The sequence below is a fragment of the Carassius carassius genome, chromosome 30 (assembly GCF_963082965.1).
Source record: "Carassius carassius chromosome 30, fCarCar2.1, whole genome shotgun sequence".
Taxonomy (NCBI): domain Eukaryota; kingdom Metazoa; phylum Chordata; class Actinopteri; order Cypriniformes; family Cyprinidae; genus Carassius; species Carassius carassius.
The window spans coordinates 25811823-25834632 of record NC_081784.1 but is presented as its reverse complement, the minus strand read 5'-3'; the positions used below and the strand labels follow the sequence as shown (position 1 = coordinate 25834632).

Genomic DNA, 22810 nt, shown 5'->3' with positions numbered 1-22810 from the left:
ACTTCAACATTTGGCTTTCTGTGATGAAATCTACAATGTTGATTAAAATTCTGCTGCTTCTCCTGTAAAATGTAACTATATGGTTCCATAGCTGACAATAGTTAATGCATTAACTATCATTAACTAACAATGAGCAATACATTTGTTACAGTATGTATTATTCTCCCTTAACGTTAGTTGATAAAATACACATATTCATTGTTACTTTGTTAATTCGAGTCCATTAAATTAATGTTGAAATTGATATAAACTAAGAACAATAAATTATATATTAAACTGCTTGTAATGTAACTTCATATATATATATATATATATATATATATATATATATATATATATATGAAGTTACATTACAAGCAGTTTAATTGTCAGCTTATTCTACTTTTTTTCTTTTTCTTTTTTTTAAGGAAAACATTTGTAAATACACTTTAAAAACAAAACAAACTGGACAGACAAGGGGACTATGTACGATCTCTGAATAGAAAACAGCTGATGGAAGATTCTATAAAAAATTCTCCTTTTGTGTTACACAGAACAAATAGCAGCACACATGCTTTAAACGACATGAAAATTTGTAATTAATGATGGAATTTTAGAAGTTATACTATGTGCCTATGTCGCATTACCTGGCTCAGGCATGGTCCAAGCCTCACATTTAAAGGGAGCACTAGGGGTCGAAGCATCACCCAGTCCAATCAAATTAGCTCCATAGACCCTAAACTGGTACACTGACCCAGCTGTCAGACCTCCAATCTTAAAAAGGAACAGTTTATCTTAGTAAATATATGCATATTATAACTCAATCAATATAAGCCGATGTAACAATAACATGCACAGGATACTTCAATACATGGCCACCTTGTGCAGTCTTTCCTTAATGGGTGGGATGTTGACCTCCTTCCATGTCTTCTTGGCCACATTGCATTTGTCGATGTAATAATCAGTGACCTCTGCTCCTCCAGAATGCATGGGCTTCTTCCAGTTGAGCACCATGGATTCCCCATCACAGCAGAGAAGAGAGACATCATAAGGGGAAGAGGGCAGCTCTGTGAAGAAGACAGATCGTTTTAGCTGGTCCTGCACATCACTCAATGTCTTGGACTGAGATGAACATGCCTCAGCTCTGGCTTATACTGTGCACAGTTTTGTGTCTGCAGGTGTGATATAGAAGGCTGGAATGCATCTTTAATGTAATACATTGTTTATATATAAATGGCTATATATGCAGCTCACTGAGTTTTTGAAAAAATAATTTTGAAAAAAAAGAGATAATTTCAGTGCAGTTTCTAGGGTGTTAGGAGTTGTTGCTAGGTGCCTACTGCTGCAGATCAAAAGAGTCGTCATTCAGGTCCCTATATGTATATTCTCGTCCATGATTCTTCTCGGGTCAGTGGTCAGTGTAAGTCTTCATGTATTTTTTATTTATTTTTTATTTTGTATATATTTATTTGTATTATTATTATTTTTATTTATTATTTTTTTTTACTGTTTTTGACTGGCAAATGCTGTAAATGAAACACTCTCCTCAAGCCACACAAGGTACCAATAATGTCCATAGCAAAAATTGGTAATTCCATCTAATAAACTCATCTAAAATTAATTTCCCGACCAATGTTTTTACTGTCTCTTTACTATAGACAGGCCTGCACTCTAAGGACAAAAAGTTTCATCTTCAGTTTCATCTTTTGAAGACTCCGAGTATGGAATTATCCCCCTGAGTCCAAACAGAGGATTGCTGTTAGCTAAAGCTAAAGAGTTACAAAGCAAACAGCTCTACAAATCATCCAGATCTGTAAAAATTTAATGGTCTGCTGGCTGAAATCATTCCTACTTGTTGACTAAGTGTCCCACAGAGATACGGAAAGAAAAAAAATTCTGACTCATTTTGGTATGAATTATTAAACCAATTTAGCAAATGGTATGAGGTTTAAGGTAAATAAAACCATTTTTAAAACCTCTTCCATGTATCTGTCTACTAGGGGTGGGTGGTATGACCATATCTTATATATTTATAGTGTGATGGTTATATTACATATCATGAATAATTTTATATCATGATATATATCGGATTCATTACATTTTCTTATTATCTGGAACTATTTGTTTGTTTACACCTGATGAGATGTTTAAAAATTAAATCACTCCAATTGTCTATAGTGCATTATCCATGGTAAAATTACTGTAACGCGTTCTCTTATTGTTTCTTGCTTTAATAAACGCTATAGCACAATCTACTGTATACCAAAGAAGCATTTAATATCTAGAATTAATCTTTTCTGCTGTGATTATGTGGCAACTTTCCTGAGCACTGCCTATGAATAAAGATCAATTAAGACCTGTTCCAACCTGTTGTAATGTCATTAAAAAAAATCTTGTGGGCCAGTTCTGGTGCCTGCCTTTCTTTTTGTCATTTACTACACCATGGGTTTATCAATAACAAACACATCCTGCTGAAAAACAGCTTTTGAATGTGTTTGGCAAGAGGAAATGGATCAAAATAAATGGTTTCTTGATGGAATATCAAAGGAGACTGGGTTGTGAGAGGCAGACTTACTAAGAGCAGCTCTCACAGAAAGAGGGGCCGATTCCTGGGATTCATCGCTGAGGCCCAGCTCATTGATGGCTTGAACTCGGAAGACATACGTCTCACCGGTGGTCAGTCCATGCACAACAAACCTGTGAGAACCCAGTAATGAGGCAGTGAAAGAGGAAGTTTCTATTTCATTATTTAGCATCCTCAAAAAAAAAACACTTGTCAGCAACACAAACTCCTGATGTAAGCTTTCTGGTTTTCCAGTGGCATTTAATGTTGAAATATGTGATCATATTTTGTTTTTTTTTTCAATTACCATTTCATGCACTTTATTTGGACTTTCCACAAATCTGATTTATTTTGCAGACCCTGTAGTTTTCATGGAAACTTTGCATTCAAATATTTCAACTAAACAATATTTTTTGTGTAATTATTTACTTATGAGGCAAGTAGCTGTGTAATAATACTTCACATCGGGGTCATGATCACCCTGTTGGCGGTTATTTGGCGATAACAACTGGCTGGATGTACATTATCCCTCATTTAACAAATACAGCTTTTGATTTTAATAATGTATTAGTAAATGTTGAAATTCACATTAACTAAGATCAATAAATGCTCAAGGTTATGTATGTAACCCTAGTACCCCGAGGGAATGAAACACTGTTGAACGCTTTGGAAATGCCTTTAGCCTGACTATGCTCTGAATCATGTGTGTAATCAGACCAATTGATGGGTGCAACGTCACGGACGGGGTGACATGTGACCAGGAAACTATAAAACATGTGAGGTGGAGACAGCGGCAGCTTCTGAAGAATGAGGGAATCGTTCACAGGGATGCAGGAAGTATGGCAGGACACCCAGTATCTCATTCCCTCAGGGAACTAGGATTACATACGTAACCTTGAGACGTTCCCCTTCAGGAACTCGAGCTGCGTGGAACGCAGACTTTCAAGTCCCTGCATATTGTGTATGACTTCAGCACAACTACGGCAAGATGATAGAGGAACCAGGAGCAGTATGAATATCGAGGTCTTAGATTCTGATGAATGTCGCGATGTAGACCAACCCACAGCGTTACATATATCCTGCATAGCCAGACACGACAGGAAGGTCTTAGAGGCTGCCACACTTCGGGTGGAGTGAGCCTTGACCCCTAAGTGTGAGGGAAGGCAGAGGACTCATATGACATAGAAATGGCATCAACAATCCACCGACTGAGGGTCTACTTAGTGGCGGGTAGACCCCTCTTAGAAGGACCATAACAGACAAACAACTGATGTAAACAAACAAATTCCTCCACATGGCAGCTCTGTGGACATATGTGTCCACTGCATGCACTTTATCTTCTGCTGGTCAGGCTCCCAAAAGGGATGAGGACAGAAAGCCTGAAGTATGATGGACCGTGGTACTGAGGAGGGTACTTTAGGGATGTATCCTGGCCAAGGGTACAGAAAAGCTTTGGCCAAGCTGCCCGGTCAGATCAGGGGGCAAAGTCTAGAAAGGAGGGAGCCACTGACAAGGCCTGCAAATCTTAAGACTCGTTTTAGAGAAGTAATGGCTGATGACAAGATCGTCTTAAGTGTCAAAATTCGATCTGAAACCTCCTCTATTGGGTCAAACAGTGGTTTACAGAGAGCCTTCAGGACCGCGGCCAGGTCCCATGGTGGAACATGAGGTCGTACAGGAGGTCTCAGCCTCAGTGCACCGTGGAGAAAACGTATAATCAGGGGGTGTCTTCTGACAGACGAACCACAGAGAGGGGTGAGGTAAGCAGTTATAGCCACCATGTACACCTTCAGAATAGAGAGAATCTAGCATGTAAGAACTGTAGCACTGATCAGACCGGGCAGTTAACTGGGTCAAGCTGGTGATCTCTACACCAGGAAGTGAAGACTTCCCACTTCAGGGCATACTCTGGGAGAGGGAGCTCTGGACTGGAGGATGGTCTCAAAAACCTCGGTTAAGAGACCGAAAACTACGAGTTGTGCCCCCTCAGAGGCCACACCCGTAATTTCCACAGCTCCAGGCGGAGGTGGAATATCATGCCCTATACCTGTGAGAGGAGATCCCTCCTGATGGGAATCTCCCATCGTGAGCAGTAGAGAAGGGAAATCAGGTCTGAGAACCATACTCGGCCAGAACGAGGCGACTAGCAGCAGACTGACCCTGTCCCAGCACACTCTCTCCAGAACTCCCAGGAGCAGAGCAATCAGGGGAAAGGCGTACAGACGAAGTCTCAGCCACATTTGTACCATGGCATCCAGCCCCAGTGGAGTATCAGAGAGTACAGTGCGATGTCTCTTGAGTTGCAAACAAGTCTACCTGAGACTGGCCAAACATTCTCCATATCTGACACATCATCTATGGGTGTAGTTTCCATTCTCCAGGCCTCGGCCCCTGTCTCGACAGGTTGTCTGCTCCCTGATTGAGATGCCCAGGGACTGCTCTTAGTGAAAGGAGTTTGGTCTGGGTGAAAGTACGCCCAGCTTGAGATAAGGCCAGCATCTCCAGGCAAATGATGTGCCACGTGAGATGGCCACTGCTCCACAGACCGCGAAAAGGGTGGCCACTCGTGACCCACCCCAACCGGTAAGGAATGCATCTGTCGTTAATGTTACGCAATGACAGGGAACTCCCAACACCGGCCCCTGTGACAAGAACCAATGTTTCCTTCATATGTCTAAGGCATGAAAGCATCGCCACGTGTCCTTCATCGTGAAGCAGATTTCCTCTAGAGGAAAACCCCTCGGTCTTGAGCCACCACTGTAGGGGTCTCATGTACAGCAGGCCAAAAGGTATCATGTTGGATGTAGCTACTGTCAGACCCAGCAATTTTTCAAACTGATTGACAGTGAGTGACCGGCCCTCTTTGACTCTTGTGAATGCAGTGGGGATCGACTCGATCCGAGCAGGAGACAGCTGTGCCTGCATCATGGTCGAATCTCACACCATGCCCAGATAAGTGATCATCTGTAATGGAGATGGCACACTTTTCTTTGCATTTAGTCTTAACCCCAACTCTTTCATATGGGCGAGAATGACATCTCAATGTCAAACCACCGTCTGCTCCTGTTGATCCAATCATCTATATTATTTAGTATGCGGATGCCCTGGAGTCACAGTGGAGCCAGAAGAGCATCCACACACTTTGTGAAAGTTTGGGGTGAGAGTGCGATGCCGAACAGAAGAACCCAACATTCGTAACCCTTGCCCCCAAAAGCTAACCTCAGGAACTTTCTGTGTTGAGGAAGGATGGAGACATGGAAATATGCATCTTTTAGATCTATTGTGACAAACAAGTCCTCGGACCTGATCTGAGACATGACCTGATTAATAGTGAGCATCTTGAACTTCAGTCGCATGACTTAGCGATTCAACTTAAGCAGATCTAAAATCGGAAGCAAACCCAAATCGTTCTTCAGAACTATGAAGTAAGTGCTGTAGAACCCGGATTCTTTTTCGAGAAGAGGGACCACCTCTATGGCCTCCTTCCTCAGCAAAGTATTTACTTCTTGTTCTAACATCGGAGCCTCGGGACCCACCACAGTGGAAACGATCCTGTTGAAACAAGATGGAGGAGAACCAAACTGATTTCCTTAACCTCTTTCTACAGTCTGCAGAATCCATCTTGAGATATTTGGCAGAAGCTTCCATGCTGCCAGAAAATCTAAAAAAGGGAATCAGTTTTTCGAGACTGACCTCCGGTTTAATAGGAGACCTCTTCAGAGGTACTAAGCTTCCCAGATCCACAATGGCGGATACTGAGACGTGCGCGTTTTCTGGAGGCTGCTGTGCACACAACGGTGGCAGGGTTAACAGCTCTGACTCTTGAGAGCACTGAGTGCACTTAGCTAGAAGGACGGTCCTCAGATCGCCCTTCGGCTTAGAAGCCTTCGACTGTGAGCATCGCTCCCTTTACGATCCCTATTGTCTTGGGGAAGTATGAGTGGTGACACTTTCTGCACCTCCCTGTACAAGGAGCAGACACACAGTTAGGGCTGCTTCCGTCCAGCAGCCCCATGAGCTAGAGAGCGGTGAGGCAAGAACCGCTGAAACGATGAGGATTCTCTTTAATTTCCGAAAGAGTCAACCAAAGATGCCTCTCCCCGAGGGGGAAGAAACTTTCGAACCCCGGGAGGTGTCACTGGATCCAGTGGCTAAGGGAGGAGAAACCCCAAGACCACTTGCGAACCCCATGACCGCAATCGCAAATTAGGAGTTTATTGAGGCAAAAGTCAATTAATGGTTGGTTAACAGCGAGAATTTGACCTTATAATAAAATGTGACCAAAAAGCATGAAGTTTGTTTCCTATTTTTTTTTTCTTTTTTTTCTCTTTTTCTTTTTAATTGCTGAAGATTGTTGGACTTTCTTCTCCTACGTCGTATTCTTCATGCAGTCCACAACTGAAAGGTTTGTTTGAGCTGTGACCTATATTGTACCGACATGAATTGAAGGCTTATTCGTTTAACTTTTAGTGTGAGGGCTTTGACATTTGCTAAAATTAGAACTTTATTTTATTTTATTTAACCCTCTGGAGTCCTAGGGTATTTTTGGGGCCTGGAGAAGTTTTGTCATGCCCTGACATTTGTGCTTTTTTCAGTTTCTTATAAATATCTAAATGGCTGCGGGTGGCAGATCCTTTTCCTATTTGGCGCCCAAACTCTGGAATAACCTACCTAACATTGTTCGGGAGGCAGACACACTCTTGCAGTTTAAATCTAGATTAAAGACCCATCTCTTTAACCTGGCATACACATAACATACTAATATGCTTTTATTATCCAAATCCGTTAAAGGATTTTTAGGCTGCATTAATTAGGTAAACCGGAACCGGAAACACTTCCCATAACAACCTATGTACTTGCTACATCATTAGAAGAATGGCATCTACGCTAATATTTGTCTGTTTCTCTCTTGTTCCGAGGTGACCGTGGCCACCAGATCCAGTCTGTGTCCAGATCAGAGGGTCACTGCAGTCACCCGGATCCAGTACGTATCCAGACCAGATGCTGGATCAGCACCTAGAAAGGACCTCTACATCCCTGAAAGACAGCGGAGACCAGGACAACTAGAGCCCCAGATACAGATCCCCTGTAAAGACCTTGTCTCAGAGGAGCACCAGGACAAGACCACAGGAAACAGATGATTCTTCTGCACAATCTGACTTTGCTGCAGCCTGGAATTGAACTACTGGTTTCGTCTGGTCAGAGGAGAACTGGCCCCCCAACTGAGCCTGGTTTCTCCCAAGGTTTTTTTCTCCATTCTGTCACCGATGGAGTTTCGGTTCCTTGCCGCTGTCGCCTCTGGCTTGCTTAGTTGGGGACACTTCATCTACAGCGATATCGTTGACTTGATTGCAAATAAATGCACAGACACTATTTAACTGAACAGAGATGACATAACTGAATCCAATGATGAACTGCCTTTAACTATCATTTTTGCATTATTGACACTGTTTTCCTAATGAATGTTGTTCAGTTGCTTTGACGCAATGTATTTTGTTTAAAGCGCTATATAAATAAAGGTGACATTGACATTGACATTGAAACAGATGACTCTTCTGCATCTGACTTTGCTGCAGCCTGGAATTGAACTACTGGTTTCGTCTGGTCAGAGGAGAACTGGCCCTCCAACTGAGCCTGGTTTCTCCCAAGGTTTTTTCCTCCATTCTGTCACCGATGGAGTTTCGCTTCCTTGCCGCTGTCGCCTCTGGCTTGCTTAGTTGGGTTCATCTACAGCAATATCGTTGACTTGATTGCATATAAATGCACAGACACTATTTAACTGAACAGAGATGACATCACTGAATTCAATGATAACTGCCTTTAACTATCATTTTGCATTATTGGCACTGTTTTCCTAATGAATGTTGTTCAGTTGCTTTGACGCAATGTATTTTGTTTAAAGCGCTATATAAATAAAGGTGACTTGACTTGATTTAAAGTCTAATCTCATTGTAATCAGCGCAAACTGGGCCATAATAATATGTGAGCAGCATGTATGTACATGATTGTGGTTTTGAGAAAAAAAATGTTATGAGTGGTTAGTGAAAAACTAAAAATGTTAAATCACTTGAATAAGGCCATAAAACATATGCAGAACATTGGTTCCCGGGACTTTTGAGAACTGGAGCTTGTAGCCTAGAATTTTTCTTTCTAAATTATGTGAAAATCATCTTGTTTACTCACTCACAGAAAACAATATATTGATTTAAATTTTCTAAGACACTTTTTGTTGGTAAAAGTCATATGCGAGTAGGCGTCAACTATCATGAATATCATTGTGATTTACACCTGAGAATACAAAGAGCCCGCATAATGAGCTGCATAATGAGCCTCTCAGTCAGCTTGTGTAACTGAGAGGGAGGAGTTACAAGAAAGAATGTGAGGACAAAATAAATCTATATAATTTTATGTTTGTAGCTTATTTAGAATATATTTAATTATCCCACAACATAATTTAATATTCACTTGCGAGTGCAGTTTATTAGGAAAAATCAAAGCTGACTTTTAAAGCAGATTTTTTTGCATTATTACTCTAGTCACACAATCCTTCAGAAATCATTTTAACAATCTGATTATTAAATGTTAAAAAATATTTTCTAGAGTTTTTCTGACTTGAGTTTCAGATGCTTTTGTGGAAAGTGCCTCAAATCAATTCACCTAGACTAAGCTTATACCTGGTCTGCTTATGGGGCTTGTGATTGGCAGAGGTCCAGTCCTTAGATCCTTTCACACAAGAATCAATGTAATATCCAATCAGGTTATTGGGATCCTTTGGAGGTGCCCACTGGATTAGAACAGAAGTGTCTGTCTCTCTTGTTGCAACGACTTGTCCAGGAGCTGAGGGCACACCTGAATGAACACAGAACTTCATTTCAGGAGGGTTTCATCAACCAGCCCAATCAATCCATCAATTACCTATCATGCATGAATCTGTTCCACTACAGAAAGGCAGATAAAAAATCACTACTGCCTTAATGACAACATCAAAGTCAGAGCAAAGTCAGAGATCTATATGCCATTTCATATGCATTTCAAAATGTCAATATCTTAAGTGAAATACATCATAGGCACATTGGCCTTTCTGTGACATAGTTTTTTTAGGGCATTTACCCTTCAGTTCCAGGGTTGTTATAGTACTGGTGGGCTCGGAAGGCTCGCTGGTGCCGTACATGTTAGCGGATAGCACACGGAACTGATAGTTCTTTCCCTCAAGGAGGTCGAAGACGGCATAGCGAGGAGATCTGATAGGTACTTTAGTGTTCACTCTCTGCCAGGATCCAGCTCCAACTTGAAGCTATTAAAGTCAATAAAAACACACTATTACACAAATATGTATTGTGTGGGAAAATAAGACTGACCGCTTTAACCTCTCACAAAAATAAGTTTTTAAAAGTAAAGAAAAAAAAATCACAGTTGTCTATTCTTGACAGTTATTAAATTAAATAAAGATTAAATAGAGCAAAAGACTGACAATGGATTTGCCACAACCCCAAAGTCTGCAAACACATTTCATTTTGTTTTTATGTTTAGAAGGAACATCTGAGACAACTGATCATTTTAATAAACTGTTAATTTAATATTGGGACAACAGATTAAATAAAATGACAGGAAACCTCTGACAGGAAACCTCTTACAGCTATTCATATTCAGAAGTCAAAAAACTTTATTAACAATTAAACAACCGAAAACAAAGACAGAAATACATTTGCAGCCCTTTTGGATCATCACATAACTTTGCATGACTATTATTATGATTGCATTAATATAATAACAATAATAATAAAAAATATGATTGTAGTGCAACATAAAGTTATTATTGTATCAAAAATGTAAATAAAAATGGGTCTTAGATATCAGTTATTGGAATGAAACAAAAAAAAATGGCATTGTTATAAAAATATTTGGTTTTCAAATATATCATTAAAACAACAATATCAGTCATATCTATCTCTAAGCTATGAAAGATTAACTTCTGAGAAATAAATTGTTCCTGTTGGCTGTGCTGCGTCATTTAATGCAAAACAAAAACTAATTAAAAAATATTCCTCTTAAACTTTCTTACACTGTAGGTGTTTCTTAATGGATAAAAGGTGATATGCAAAGAAAAGTAAACAGCTGAAACAAAGTTTGTGACTATTCGGCTGGGTCACCGTCTGGCAGTGAGCTGAAACTAACCTTCTCAATGTAATACCACATGGGGGCTTTGCTATGGTAGACTGGAGGAACCCAACTGAGCACAACATATGTTCGGTCCGTCTCTGAAGCACATACTTTAGAGGGAGGTCCTGGAGCTTTTCCCTCGGCTGCAGCCAAAGCACATCAAACAGAATTACTGTTTCTACCCTGAACACATAGACACACACCAAAACACACACACATTTACACACACTAGAAATTATCCAAGCAATTTCACTAGCTTTAAATGCAAGTTTAATATCATGGACTGATATGTGGATATCATTGCCACTGCTATATATACACACACAAATGCATGTACATGGGTGACACTGGTTGATGTGTTCATTTCAACTTGAAAAAGAACCAAAGATGTTTGTGTGTTCCCTTCCTGATAGAATTCTCATCAAAAACTAATCAGTACCTCTCAGAAGAGAACCAATTATGGGCTAGATAATTATTGCCAATTCTGAAAGCAAAAAGCATGAAAAGAATAGGGGGAAAAGCATTAAGTGACAGCTGCTGTCATCTAATACATAATACAAATGCAAAGACACACAAACTTGACTGAGTGACAAAAGGAAGGACATTTTAAGGCAGATCCACCCCACAACATTTAAGGATGCAGTAAAGGGGATTTCCAGATGTAATTTTTGAGCTCTTAGGCTAATGATCATGTGATCCTGCATTGACTGTCAATAAATGAATGCATTTTGAATTTATAAATAATAAATAAGGAGTTCTGATTGTGAATTTGATTAACTTGACATCCCTGCTCAAAAGTCTAAAGTTTAGGCAAAAATCATTATTTTACTTAGTGCATGTTTAATATAAGAACTAAATGTAAAGCTCACATTTGTTTTGACTAAAGAATTTCAAATTTAACAAAATCAACAAAAAGTAATTTATACTCTATGAAATATTTCAGAACTCAACTTGCCATTTTGTAATTATTACTATTGAAATGTCCATGACGTTTCCATTATTTTTTAAAGATTATATTCATTTCCATGGTTTTAACATGCACTGAAATCACACTTTGAAATCTGACCAGTTTTTCAGTGAATAAATCCAACTATAAAGTACCTTCAAGGTCATCATAGTAAGTCACGACATCAAGTCTTCCACCAAGTTTTGTGGCTGTTGAAACAAACAGCAGTACATTATGAACATAAACAGTGTCAATCACTAAATGTAACTTCATAAGAACTTAGTTTTGCTCACCATGAAGTCTCTCAAACTCTGTAGGGTCCAGAGCAGCAATGGGCTCAGATATTCTGGAGGGTCTGCTACTGCCTCGAGAGTTGACGGCACGTACGCGAAAGTAATAAGAGTGTCCCTCAAACAGACCCTGCACGGGATATTTGCAGTTCTTTGCAGGGGAGTCGTTACACTGCACCCAGTTCTCTGTTCCAACTTCACACCTGCCCAACAAGAGATGAAAAAAAACATGAACAATGAATATGGACAGTAGTCAAGATTATACTATCATTACTTCCACACTGCTGTGAAAGAGGAGATGATACTTCCCACTTTTGCATTCCGAGCAGATGATAAGAGCCAAGGAGCATTCCTACGTAATTGCAGATCCATGCATCACTTAACAGTCTGATTACTGTCTGACTAGAGTAAATTTCAGCTTGACATTAATGCAGCTCAAAGTGACAGGGAACAAACCACTCACAGCATATATTAGCCTTTGCAATGTACGTTACAGGCGAAAATATGTGTGTAGCAATTTTCTAAGCAGCTTCATTGGAAAGGACAACAAACTTCCCTTACGAAAGGAAAATATATTTACCAATATATTTCTTAAAATATATTGTGATATGTTGTAATATATTATTTTCCCTTTTTATTTTCTAATATTTTATATATTTGAATACATTTAATAATATATTGATGATACATATATTATATAATATATTGCAAAATATACAAATGATTGCCGCTTTCAATATATTGCAATATATTGGAAAAAATAAATATATATAAGAATATATGCCTAATATATTACATGATATTTTCCAATATACTGCAATATATTTTTGTTTCATAAGGGTTTCTTCTGTATAACAGAGATCCTACAATTAAGCAACTTGAATATAACACTTAAAGCACACTTAAAACTGTAGATTTTAAGCACACTTTGTTTTATTCAATAAAACCCAAATTTATTTTAAAGAAACATAATAACACAAGCACTTTTAAGTAAAACACTGCATAAAATGAAGTTTATGTTTTAAACAACAAAACACAGAAAATCAACGGAGAATTCACAGCATCCTTTTTTGGGCCCACAAATAGATATTTGCGACAAGGCAAATATATGTGGGGCCTGTCAAACATAAATTTTTGCTTTTAAAATGTGCACAGGCTGATGAAACTAAGTGATACAAAGTTTTAAAATGCACTTTTAAAAACTGTATTCGTGACATTCAGCCAAGTATGGTGACCCATACTCAGAATTTGTGCTCTGCATTTAACCCATCCAAAGTGCACACACACAGAGCAGTGAACACACACACACACACACTGTGAACACACACCCGGAGCAGTGGCAGCCATTTATGCTGCAGTGCCCAGGGAGCAGTTGGGGGTTCGATGCCTTGCTCAAGGGCACCTAAGTCATGGTATTGAAGGTGGAGAGAGCACTGTACATGCACTCCCCCCACCTACAATTCCTGCCGGCCCAGGACTCAAACTCACAACCTTTCAATTGGCAGTCCGACTCTCTAACCATTAGGCCACGACTTCCCCAATTGAATTCCCCAAAGTGTGGCGCAATGGTCAAAGACTTATGTTTAGTATGGAAGCCCATTTCTGCCACTGAATAAAAAATAAAACAAGGTAATTGGACAAGGTAATTGGTAAGAGGACTTTTTCCTCAGAATTGCGAGTTCATACAGTATCTTGAAATTCTGATTTTAAAACACGCAACTGCGAGTTATAAAGTCAAAATTATGATCAGAATTGCGAGATATAAAGTCAGAATTGCGAGTTATAAGGAGAATTGTGAAATATAAACTTGCTATTCTGAGAAAAAAATCTCTGAATTGTGAGTTTTTATCACAATTACCTTGTTTTATGTTCTATTTAGTGGCGGAAACGAGCTTCCATAGTTTAGTTCCTTTTGCATAGTAAAACAATTAAAAAGCAGAGAAGTGGAATGATTACTCTATGAAAGCCCCTTACTATAAACAGCAATTTCAAAACAGTTACAACGACTCATCTTGGGAAAATTGCCAAAACGAAAATCCATGATATAATATCTAAAAAGTAATTTGGGGGAATGTACTGTATGTAAAAACCTCTGATATCTTAAATGGTTTCTAATAAATATTACATGTAAAAATCTCTAAAATATCATATTTAAATAGAATGTGCGGTTAACAAGGGTGCAGAAGAAGAGCCCAAATTTTTTTACATCCAACATTGCTTTCATTTTCATTTACTGACTAGTTTCTGTGGGTGGCAGGTTAATTGCATCGGACACATTACGTTAACATTTGTCAATCAGGTAGATTCCAGAATAATCCTCACTTGCATAGAAAGAAGACCGGTTTGCAATGAAAAGACTGTCAGTAGGTATCAGTAAGTTGTTCTAGTACATTTAACACCTGATTAAATTGCAGGTGGAATGTGGGTAAGATGAACAGTTTTGTGATGAAAAGCTGTATGCTAAGCTAGTGCAACCGTTCAATTCGTGTTGAGTTAACAAAATCAAGATAACATTATTGTGACTAACCAATTTGTTATAGGTTACTGAAAACCTGGCTCAAGTTAGCTAAGAAAAAGAAAATGTCTAGCCGATATTTGACCATTTCTTATCTAATGCCATGACATTCAGCTATTTTAAAGTGTGAACTGTACAAATATTTCTTGAGGCCACGGTATCAAATAACTTTTATTCCACAAAACCATTCCCACTGGGAAGACACCTTAGTCAGCGCAGTCACCTGTCAACAAAGTATCCAGTGATGGGGCCTTCAGTGGTGGTGTTAGGAGGTTTCCAAGACACAATGACATAATCTCTATTTGCATCATGGATCTTAATGTCCATTGGGGCTCCGGGAACTTGAGGAACTGGAGGTGGACCATCTGCCAAGACAAAACATGATGACTCCTACACACCACTGTTTCGCTGAAGGAATCACTCCCAAACAGATGTATGCGCTATATGAGATGAATTATGCTAATCCAGACCTTTAAAGAATCACATAAGATTTTCAACAAGCCTTGGAAAAGTTCACAACTCTTTACCATCAACGAAGACGTAAGCCCTGTGGACCGCATCGCCTCCCTTGGTCACCATGCAGAGGGTGTAAAGTCCCTCATCATCCTTAGCAAGTTGAGTGAGCGTGAGCTTGGCAACACCTCCTCCAGACTCCATTTTCACCCACCTGGACTCTTTCAGGAGATACTCTGGAGGGCCCAAAAAAACAACATGGGGTATGAGAGGAGAGAAGATTAAACTATTTATTTTGTAGAATAGACTGCAGATCTGGAAAGTGTAATCTGATCATTCAGGAAAAGAGATTGGAGTGAAATGAGTCATTCAAATGGACATAAAAAGCCATTTTGTTCTGTGCATGATTTGACTGCAAAACACACCTACAGAACAACCTGAAAATTAATATATGACCCGGGGCGAATGCCACAATAAATAAATGCAGCTTTCCTTGGTTATTTAAAATACAGCAAAAAAAAAAAAAGTATTTCAGACTAAATATATCTCATTATTTATGCATTTGAAGAAGTACAATATATTACAAATGTCAAATATATATTAAAATAACAATAAATAGCGATAATCACCTAAATACACTGTATTAAAATGTTTTAATACAAGAAAGCATCCACTTTTTGCGAACTTCCATGAACATCTTTGAATGTTTTTGAACACATACATATCATTAAATGGGAGATACAGATCTTGACACTGTCATACATATTTGAAACTACTCCAATGGCTAAATGAGTATATACTAAATTTCATAAAGGCAAAATGCATAATGTCTGCATCAGTAACTGTATAAAATGGAACTGAAATCTGTTTATTTGAGCAGCCATTATAAAACACTAGCTCAACAAATGATATGCATTTGGGGCGGGACATCTGTTTGCTAATTAATAGATAATACGGGATTCAGAACAGTCCTTCTTTTTCACATTATTTTCTGTGTCCAAGAATGGCAGTTTCTTTAATTTTCAGCAGCTAGTGTAAATCTTGTAGTCATATGAAATCTGTGAATTTGGGTCTGTCACACTACACTTTTTGTTCCACTGACTTCCATTCATACGCATGCAAATGTGGGAGAGTGGAAACACAAGCTAATGCGAAGTTGTTTTAAATTATGCTGCATTCCAAAGTTCAAGTTTGGTGAACTTTGACCTACGAGTTCACATCAGAACAGAAGATTGAAACGTCACAGCATGGCCTCGCGACTGAATAAAAAGGACGTAAATTTAAAACCACAGCACTGAAAGAAAGTGGAGTATATTGTATGTTTTAGCATTTTGGATTTACTTGTTTTGTGTTGAATAAACTTTACGTTTTTTTTTTAAAACGCTGCAGAACGTGACATCATATCATGGCTGTTGAGGGTCAAGAATTTGAAATTTTGCATGCTCAAAGTCTAGTGTGACCGTGGCTTTATTAACAATAACCTCACTACAGACACACAAAAACTATTTTTATTGTCCTTTTTTTGGCCAGTTCCTACCATCTCTGTACCACAGCGCCTCAGGTTGAAGGTTAGCCAGGTTGGGGTTAATGATCATCTTGCAGGTCAAAGTGACCTTATCGCCTTCTTTTCCAAAGGTCACGTCAAACGTCTCAGTGTAAGTGATGTTAATCTTTGTATACTTGATTTCTGGTAAAATGGCATCTGAGAAATACCAAAACAGTTATTATCTTTCATGACTTGTTTTTAAAACATTATCATTTATTCACGCTTTAATGAATAAAGCCCTTCACACTTACACTGGTAAGGCATCCAGGAATAAGGAGTGGACTCTTCTTTCTCTTTGCATCCTAAAAGTCAACATAGACAGTATATAATGATTTTGTAAAGAAAAGATTCATCATCTGAATTTGGCTAATTTCTTGCTTAGATATGCTTAGATTACAGAAAACAGGAGAAAAAGCTTTACTCTTCACAATGATGGAGGCCTGGGAAGAAACCTGTCCATGTGTGCTTGAGGCTACAGCTGTGTACATTGCAGTGTCATCAGTTGCACACCTACAAAAACATACATAACTCATTCAAAGGTGTCTACAACTTCATTCAATACATGGCTGGATCCCAACACCACTTCACCCACTCCAATAATTAATCAGTCAATAAATAATCACTATGATTGTTATTTGATTGGATATATGCCGCAGTCATTTCCTAATTGACACTTGGAAAGCACATAAAGTGCTTTCCCATCATGATGGATAAATGACCAGTTAACTAATGCTCTAATGTCAAGAGGATAATTGCACCAAACTAAATGGTAATGTAGACTAGCGCCTGTTTTCGGAACGTGTTCAACACAGGAAGCTCTGAGGCTTGAATAGCAAACACGAGATGCAAGGGACAAGAAAATGAGACGACTGTAATGTGACCTTCAGAGTGACCGTGCTATATTAGAGCCTTCTCCCCCGGCCCCTGTGGTCTTGAGGAGAATGGCTGTGTGTCAAAAAGTGAAAGGTTTGGCCATTTTAGAAAAAATGCTGAGAGCCAAGCTTCACCTGTGAGGTTTGGGCTCTGAATGCAAGAAGCCGTCAGGAATGTGACATAAGGGCCCGGGTGAGTTTTTGTGGGACTGACAGGGTTGACAGCAGTGAAAGTCATCTCTCTGTAAGGCGCCGGAGTGTCAGATGACACCAAACTCAGCACTCTGACATTAACAGCTGACAGGAGCTCAAGACGTGGGCGGCGCATCCACTGGCCCTGGACTAAATTGGAAAAGTTCACATGCAATCCCATTGACATGACTTCCTTTTGTGGAAATTAACTTGTTGGTAACATTTAATTATGTTTTAGAGGGGGAATCTCATGAAACCTATCAAGAGCTTGTCCTTTTGGGGTCAAACTGCATTGCAAAATGTTTAAGAAAAAGCATTGAGAAAATGAAGAATATATTGGAATCATTAAAATGTTTGTGTAAAAAATGTGCCTTATTTTAATTGTCAATCATTTGCACATTATTTATGTATTTGTTGTACTTTCTTTGAGTTAATTAGATGATTTAAATAAAATGGTAGATTCATCTGAACTAGTTTATTACAATAATTATTTAAATAAAAATAGGCACAAAATAAAGAGAATAACCCTCTGAATATATATATATATATATATATATATATATATATATATATATATATATATATATATATATATATATATATATAAAACCCTATAACCCTGTTAAACATTCAGGTGCATTACAAATTTTGGGGGAATTATTTTTTATTTATTTTTTTTTATTTACCTAGTGGTCAAGATATAATTATGTTACAATGTAATATCGTACTGGATCTAAAATACTGTAAGCTACATTATCTATAAGCAAATTTATTTATTTTTTTAGGTGAACCGCAACTTTTTTTGAGATTGCTGCTAGACAAAAGTTTTTCAAAAGTTTAACAACTTGCAAGTCTCTTTTTTTCAAGTTTTCTGCTTTCTGTGGCCAATTAATAACTAGGAAGTGAGCATGTAATGAGCACTCAACCCGAGTCTTGTCAGTCATTCAAGTTTGTCACTCATTCCGTTCAATACACATCAGTAAACCATATTCTGTCATTGCATCACTAAAAGGTCTAAATATTACACAGAAAAGTTTAAATTACCGGAGGATGGTGAGCGCATGGAATCCTGCATTGCTCTCCACAAAGTACTTTCCAGAAGAAATATCCAAGATGACATCATCCTTGAACCTGTAGAATATGTGGCATGTAACAACAATAGATCATCTTAGAGTTTCTTTATACATGGTTACACGTATTATGAATTGTTTGATGCAATTAAAAAGCCTGCAACTTCAATGTCAAAGTGACATTGTGTGACCACAGAACAGAACTGCACTGAACTTGAAGAAACCTCACCATTTGACTTGTGGGGTGGGATATCCCTCCACAGTGCAGACAAGTTTAATAGCACTGTTTTCATACACTGTGTGGGACCTCAGTCTAACCACAAACTTGGGGCCCCTGATCATGGTCTCCTCACGGATGTATTTCTCAGGCATCTTCTTCTCCACCTGATGAAAGGAGACAAACAATTAATTGTCCTTTTCAGTCCCTCGATGCCTACTACAGGCAAAAGCAAATATCTTTAAAGTATATTAAAGTTCATGTTGACTAATGTGTGTATTATAACAGCAACATGTCAAGAAAGGAATAATTGTTTAAAGAGCTTTACCACTCCTTGGATTCTCTTCTGTGTTTGGTATTGATATTTCACCTCTTCAGCCGCAGAGCTGAAAACACATTTTCATACACTCTTAAAAAAGGTATAAAACTATCAATGGGGCGGTACCCTATAAGGTACAAAAGTTAAAAGGTATATATTATTATTATACATATTACTACTATATATGTGTGTGTGTGTGTGTGTGTGTGTGTGTGTGTGTGTGTGTGTGTGTGTGTGTGTGTGTGTGTGTGTGTGTGTGTGTTTTAGTACCTGAAGTGTACATATTAGTAGATTTTGAAAGGGTACCGCCCCTGTGACAGTTTTGCACTTTTTATTTCTTTCTTTTAATTTCTAAGAGTGTATAATAAAATGATACCATTGGGCTCAAAGCATAACTCTAAACAAACAGCATGAGAGAAACATGACACAGAATTAATCAACGCTTCATGTCATATCAGGTTAATAATCAGTTTATTCATTTTGACATGCATTCAAACATACAAAAGCATATCATAACTCATGCATTTCAAGCAACACATTTTAGGGCAGTCTTAAGTGGAAAGAAACAAGTAAAAAAAAAAAAAAACTAGTTAACATGAATACCTACTATAGGTTTTAACCTATAATAATAAAAAGAAACATAAAAATTACCTTTTGACCCTTCAGAGGACAAATAATAACTATCACCATCACAATGTTGTTTTGGTGTGGAATTCTTTTCACTAACATTTATATATTTAAACAAATCTGTTTTTGTTCTGATATATTAAAATATACAAATTTTGATAATTTTAGGGCAAGTTATCTAATCAGTTTTAAAGACCAAAAATAACTATATATATATATAATAACCATATATAATTATTCTAAAATGTTATTCTGCTTAAACAACTGATTTAATGACAACGTTTATCAAACTTAATCTATGAATCTAAAATGTACTATTGAAAACAAAATGTTTCCAGGCAATATCTGAGTATTTGTTGTCCTGTGCATCATATATGATTGGTAAAGTTAAACCTCTGGCCCTGAAACTGACTATTTGAATCACCTTTTGGCTAACTTTCAAGTTATTTTAAATGGTCCTGCAGTGTGATAAATGTAACCTGTGGTCTCTCTCTCTCACTAATATGAGGTCACATAACCCGCATGCATAATTAGAAAAGAGTTTTACATGGAGTATAGCGTGTCGCACTGCAGGCCATGTCAACTTCTTAAAGTATTTCATGTCAACTAAGTATAGTGACATGAAGGGAACATCTACTGTGGATAAAAGGGTGTACAGTATTAGCAGAGCTCCAACAATGCTATTATATGTTATACATGATGTTACTGTTTTATTACAAGTAGTTTTAGTATTGCCGTGGACATCATGATTAGCTGCAACAATTCATTAAACTTGAACTTGCTTGATTTAAGCTGCTGTAGATCTTCAGCTTACCTGGAGTATTCCCGAACAACATATTTAGACTCGGTACTGAGGTATTCTCGACCGAAATGCTTGTGTCTGGTAACAACTGCAGCCATATTTGGCAACCTATGAATAAAACCTGGAACGAAAACATGCAGCGTCTTTGCACACAAAACAAGACAAAATGCTTTCATTGATAGATGCTTTGTTACTGTTCTCGATTTCCTATTTCAGTGATTGACATTATTTGGGACAGTTTGTATTAAACTGAGCAGAGTGCGGCCTGCTACTGATATGATTTAGGTGTTAGGGCCTGTTTGTGGAGATGAAGAGGAGGGGCGTTCTGGAGCTTTGGGCCACAGAGAAGCCAAACCTCACGGCAGTTTAAAATTAGAGGTTGGGGGTTGGGATATTGGACAGTCCAAGGAGATGGGTACAGTATTCCAAGGCGATTTCTACTGTATAGTGTACAAGAACAAGGACAAGCTATTATTGTGTAAATGTACTGGAATATGGAAAGATTACCAACTTCTCATGAATGTTTTTCTTCTAATATGGATAAATAAACTACACTACAATACAAAATGAACAAAAGGGACATGAACATATTGCCCAAATTTCTTTTTGATAAATATTTACACAAACAATCATGCACTCAAATGCAGCATTGCATTATCTCATTCACATATGAAGCCCACATACATCACATACACTTTGCATATCTTATGCACAGTTTTCAATAACATATTTGACAGACAACATGTAAAAATAAATTAATTGATCACTTTCCATAATGCATCAAGAATTAGGGGAAGGGAGATAAATATTTCAAAGGTCATTTCATCCAACAGGTCACTTTTAAGAGACACATTTTCCACAGACAAAACAATGTCAAAATGTGCCCAGTTATTCATTCATATTCACAATGCCCCGAAACTGGTTAAAATTGCAACTTTTTATGAATGCCTTCAAAGTCAAGTGCAGCTCCCACTCAGGCAAACGTCATTTGAGATAGATCAACATCCAACCAAGGTAATGTTCTAAAGTTCCCTTAAGCCTGAACGATTTTGTATTCCCACAAGGACAACTCTGCATTATAATTTCAAAAATGTGGAAATAAAGGGCCAGACATACTCACCCCAGGAGAATACAAGAGTGCGACGCGGAGGTAGATGAGCCTCTACCCGCCTGTGAGAGACCAGCTGATGAAAAGCAAAATATTACCCATGCGGAATGTTGCCTCTCCCGCATCCCATTTATGGATAGGCATTAAACTATATATAGCATTTACACTTTCTTCCCACATCATTTCGCACTGATATTAAGATACCAGACAGACGTTTTAAATTGACGCTGGATACTGAAAGAGTTAAAAAAGAGAGAGAGAGAGAGAGAGAGTTTAATTTAAGGTGAGTCGAACGGAAATTGTTATATTGAAATAATGTGTTAACGTAAATACATATTAATTGGTTTGAATTAGTGGAAAATTAACGAAATGTACTATGGCTATAATTTTTTTCAACATTTTTTAAATTTTTTTTTATTAATTTATATATTTATTTCATTGTTAAACAACAGTTTTGTTTTTATTTTTGAATGTTTTGAGCGATAAAATGTATGATCTAGATACAAAGCTAGTGATCTTCTAAGAACAAACATTCATTTTTTGCGCGAGTAGCACCAAATGGGACACAAATAACAACAGTGCTTTATTCTGTTTTTATTTTATTTTAAACCCACAAAATTAAAATTAATTGGTGTAGATTATCAAAATGCGCAAACTCGCTGTGTCTCATGAATGGTGTTCTTGCAGAATGGAGACACAGCCAAAGAGAGTAAGAGAGGATAGTTTATTAATGTATTTACAGAAATCAAACATTACCACAAAATACATAACTGACAAGATAAAAAATAAAATAAAAAATGAGGGGTGAAAGAAGGAAGTCACAATAAAAATAAAAAAAATAAAAATAAGATGCATTAATAATTAATGTAAATACTTTGATGTACAGCAACAAATTATACTAAAGTCTAATGACAAATTTTATTTAGATCTCAATTTTAAGTTTTGAGTAAATCAAAGAGTGGCAACAGAAGAATCCCGTTCATATAACGTTTACCAAAAGGAACTGTAGCACTGACATTAGAAAAGTTAATGGTTGTGTAATTCCCATAGACAGCTTAATCTGCATAATCCACTTTCACGTGACATAAATTGTTTGCTTGTCACATGACTTGACCGCGCACGCGCTGCTGTGAGACCTCACACTGTAAACA

At 37.8% G+C, this 22810-nt stretch overlaps 1 protein-coding gene across 1 annotated transcript in view; it reads right to left on the bottom strand.

The window, feature by feature from the left end:
- LOC132110974 (myomesin-2-like) overlaps positions 1 to 21774 on the bottom strand; it is a 44585-nt gene extending 22811 nt beyond the window's left edge. The window contains exons 1-18 of the mRNA XM_059518124.1: positions 21672 to 21774; positions 20564 to 20672; positions 19132 to 19189; positions 18816 to 18970; positions 18561 to 18647; positions 16874 to 16962; positions 16704 to 16754; positions 16444 to 16608; positions 14981 to 15142; positions 14677 to 14818; positions 11942 to 12141; positions 11804 to 11857; positions 10718 to 10845; positions 9653 to 9836; positions 9217 to 9391; positions 2555 to 2676; positions 859 to 1046; positions 627 to 753 (exon numbers count right to left, since the gene is read on the bottom strand). Of these exons, the coding sequence (XP_059374107.1) occupies positions 627 to 753; positions 859 to 1046; positions 2555 to 2676; positions 9217 to 9391; positions 9653 to 9836; positions 10718 to 10845; positions 11804 to 11857; positions 11942 to 12141; positions 14677 to 14818; positions 14981 to 15142; positions 16444 to 16608; positions 16704 to 16754; positions 16874 to 16962; positions 18561 to 18647; positions 18816 to 18970; positions 19132 to 19189; positions 20564 to 20649 (2173 nt within the window). The 5' untranslated portion in view covers positions 20650 to 20672; positions 21672 to 21774. The remainder of the gene's footprint in view (positions 1 to 626; positions 754 to 858; positions 1047 to 2554; positions 2677 to 9216; positions 9392 to 9652; positions 9837 to 10717; positions 10846 to 11803; positions 11858 to 11941; positions 12142 to 14676; positions 14819 to 14980; positions 15143 to 16443; positions 16609 to 16703; positions 16755 to 16873; positions 16963 to 18560; positions 18648 to 18815; positions 18971 to 19131; positions 19190 to 20563; positions 20673 to 21671) is intronic.
- Positions 21775 to 22810: the final 1036 nt, after the last annotated feature.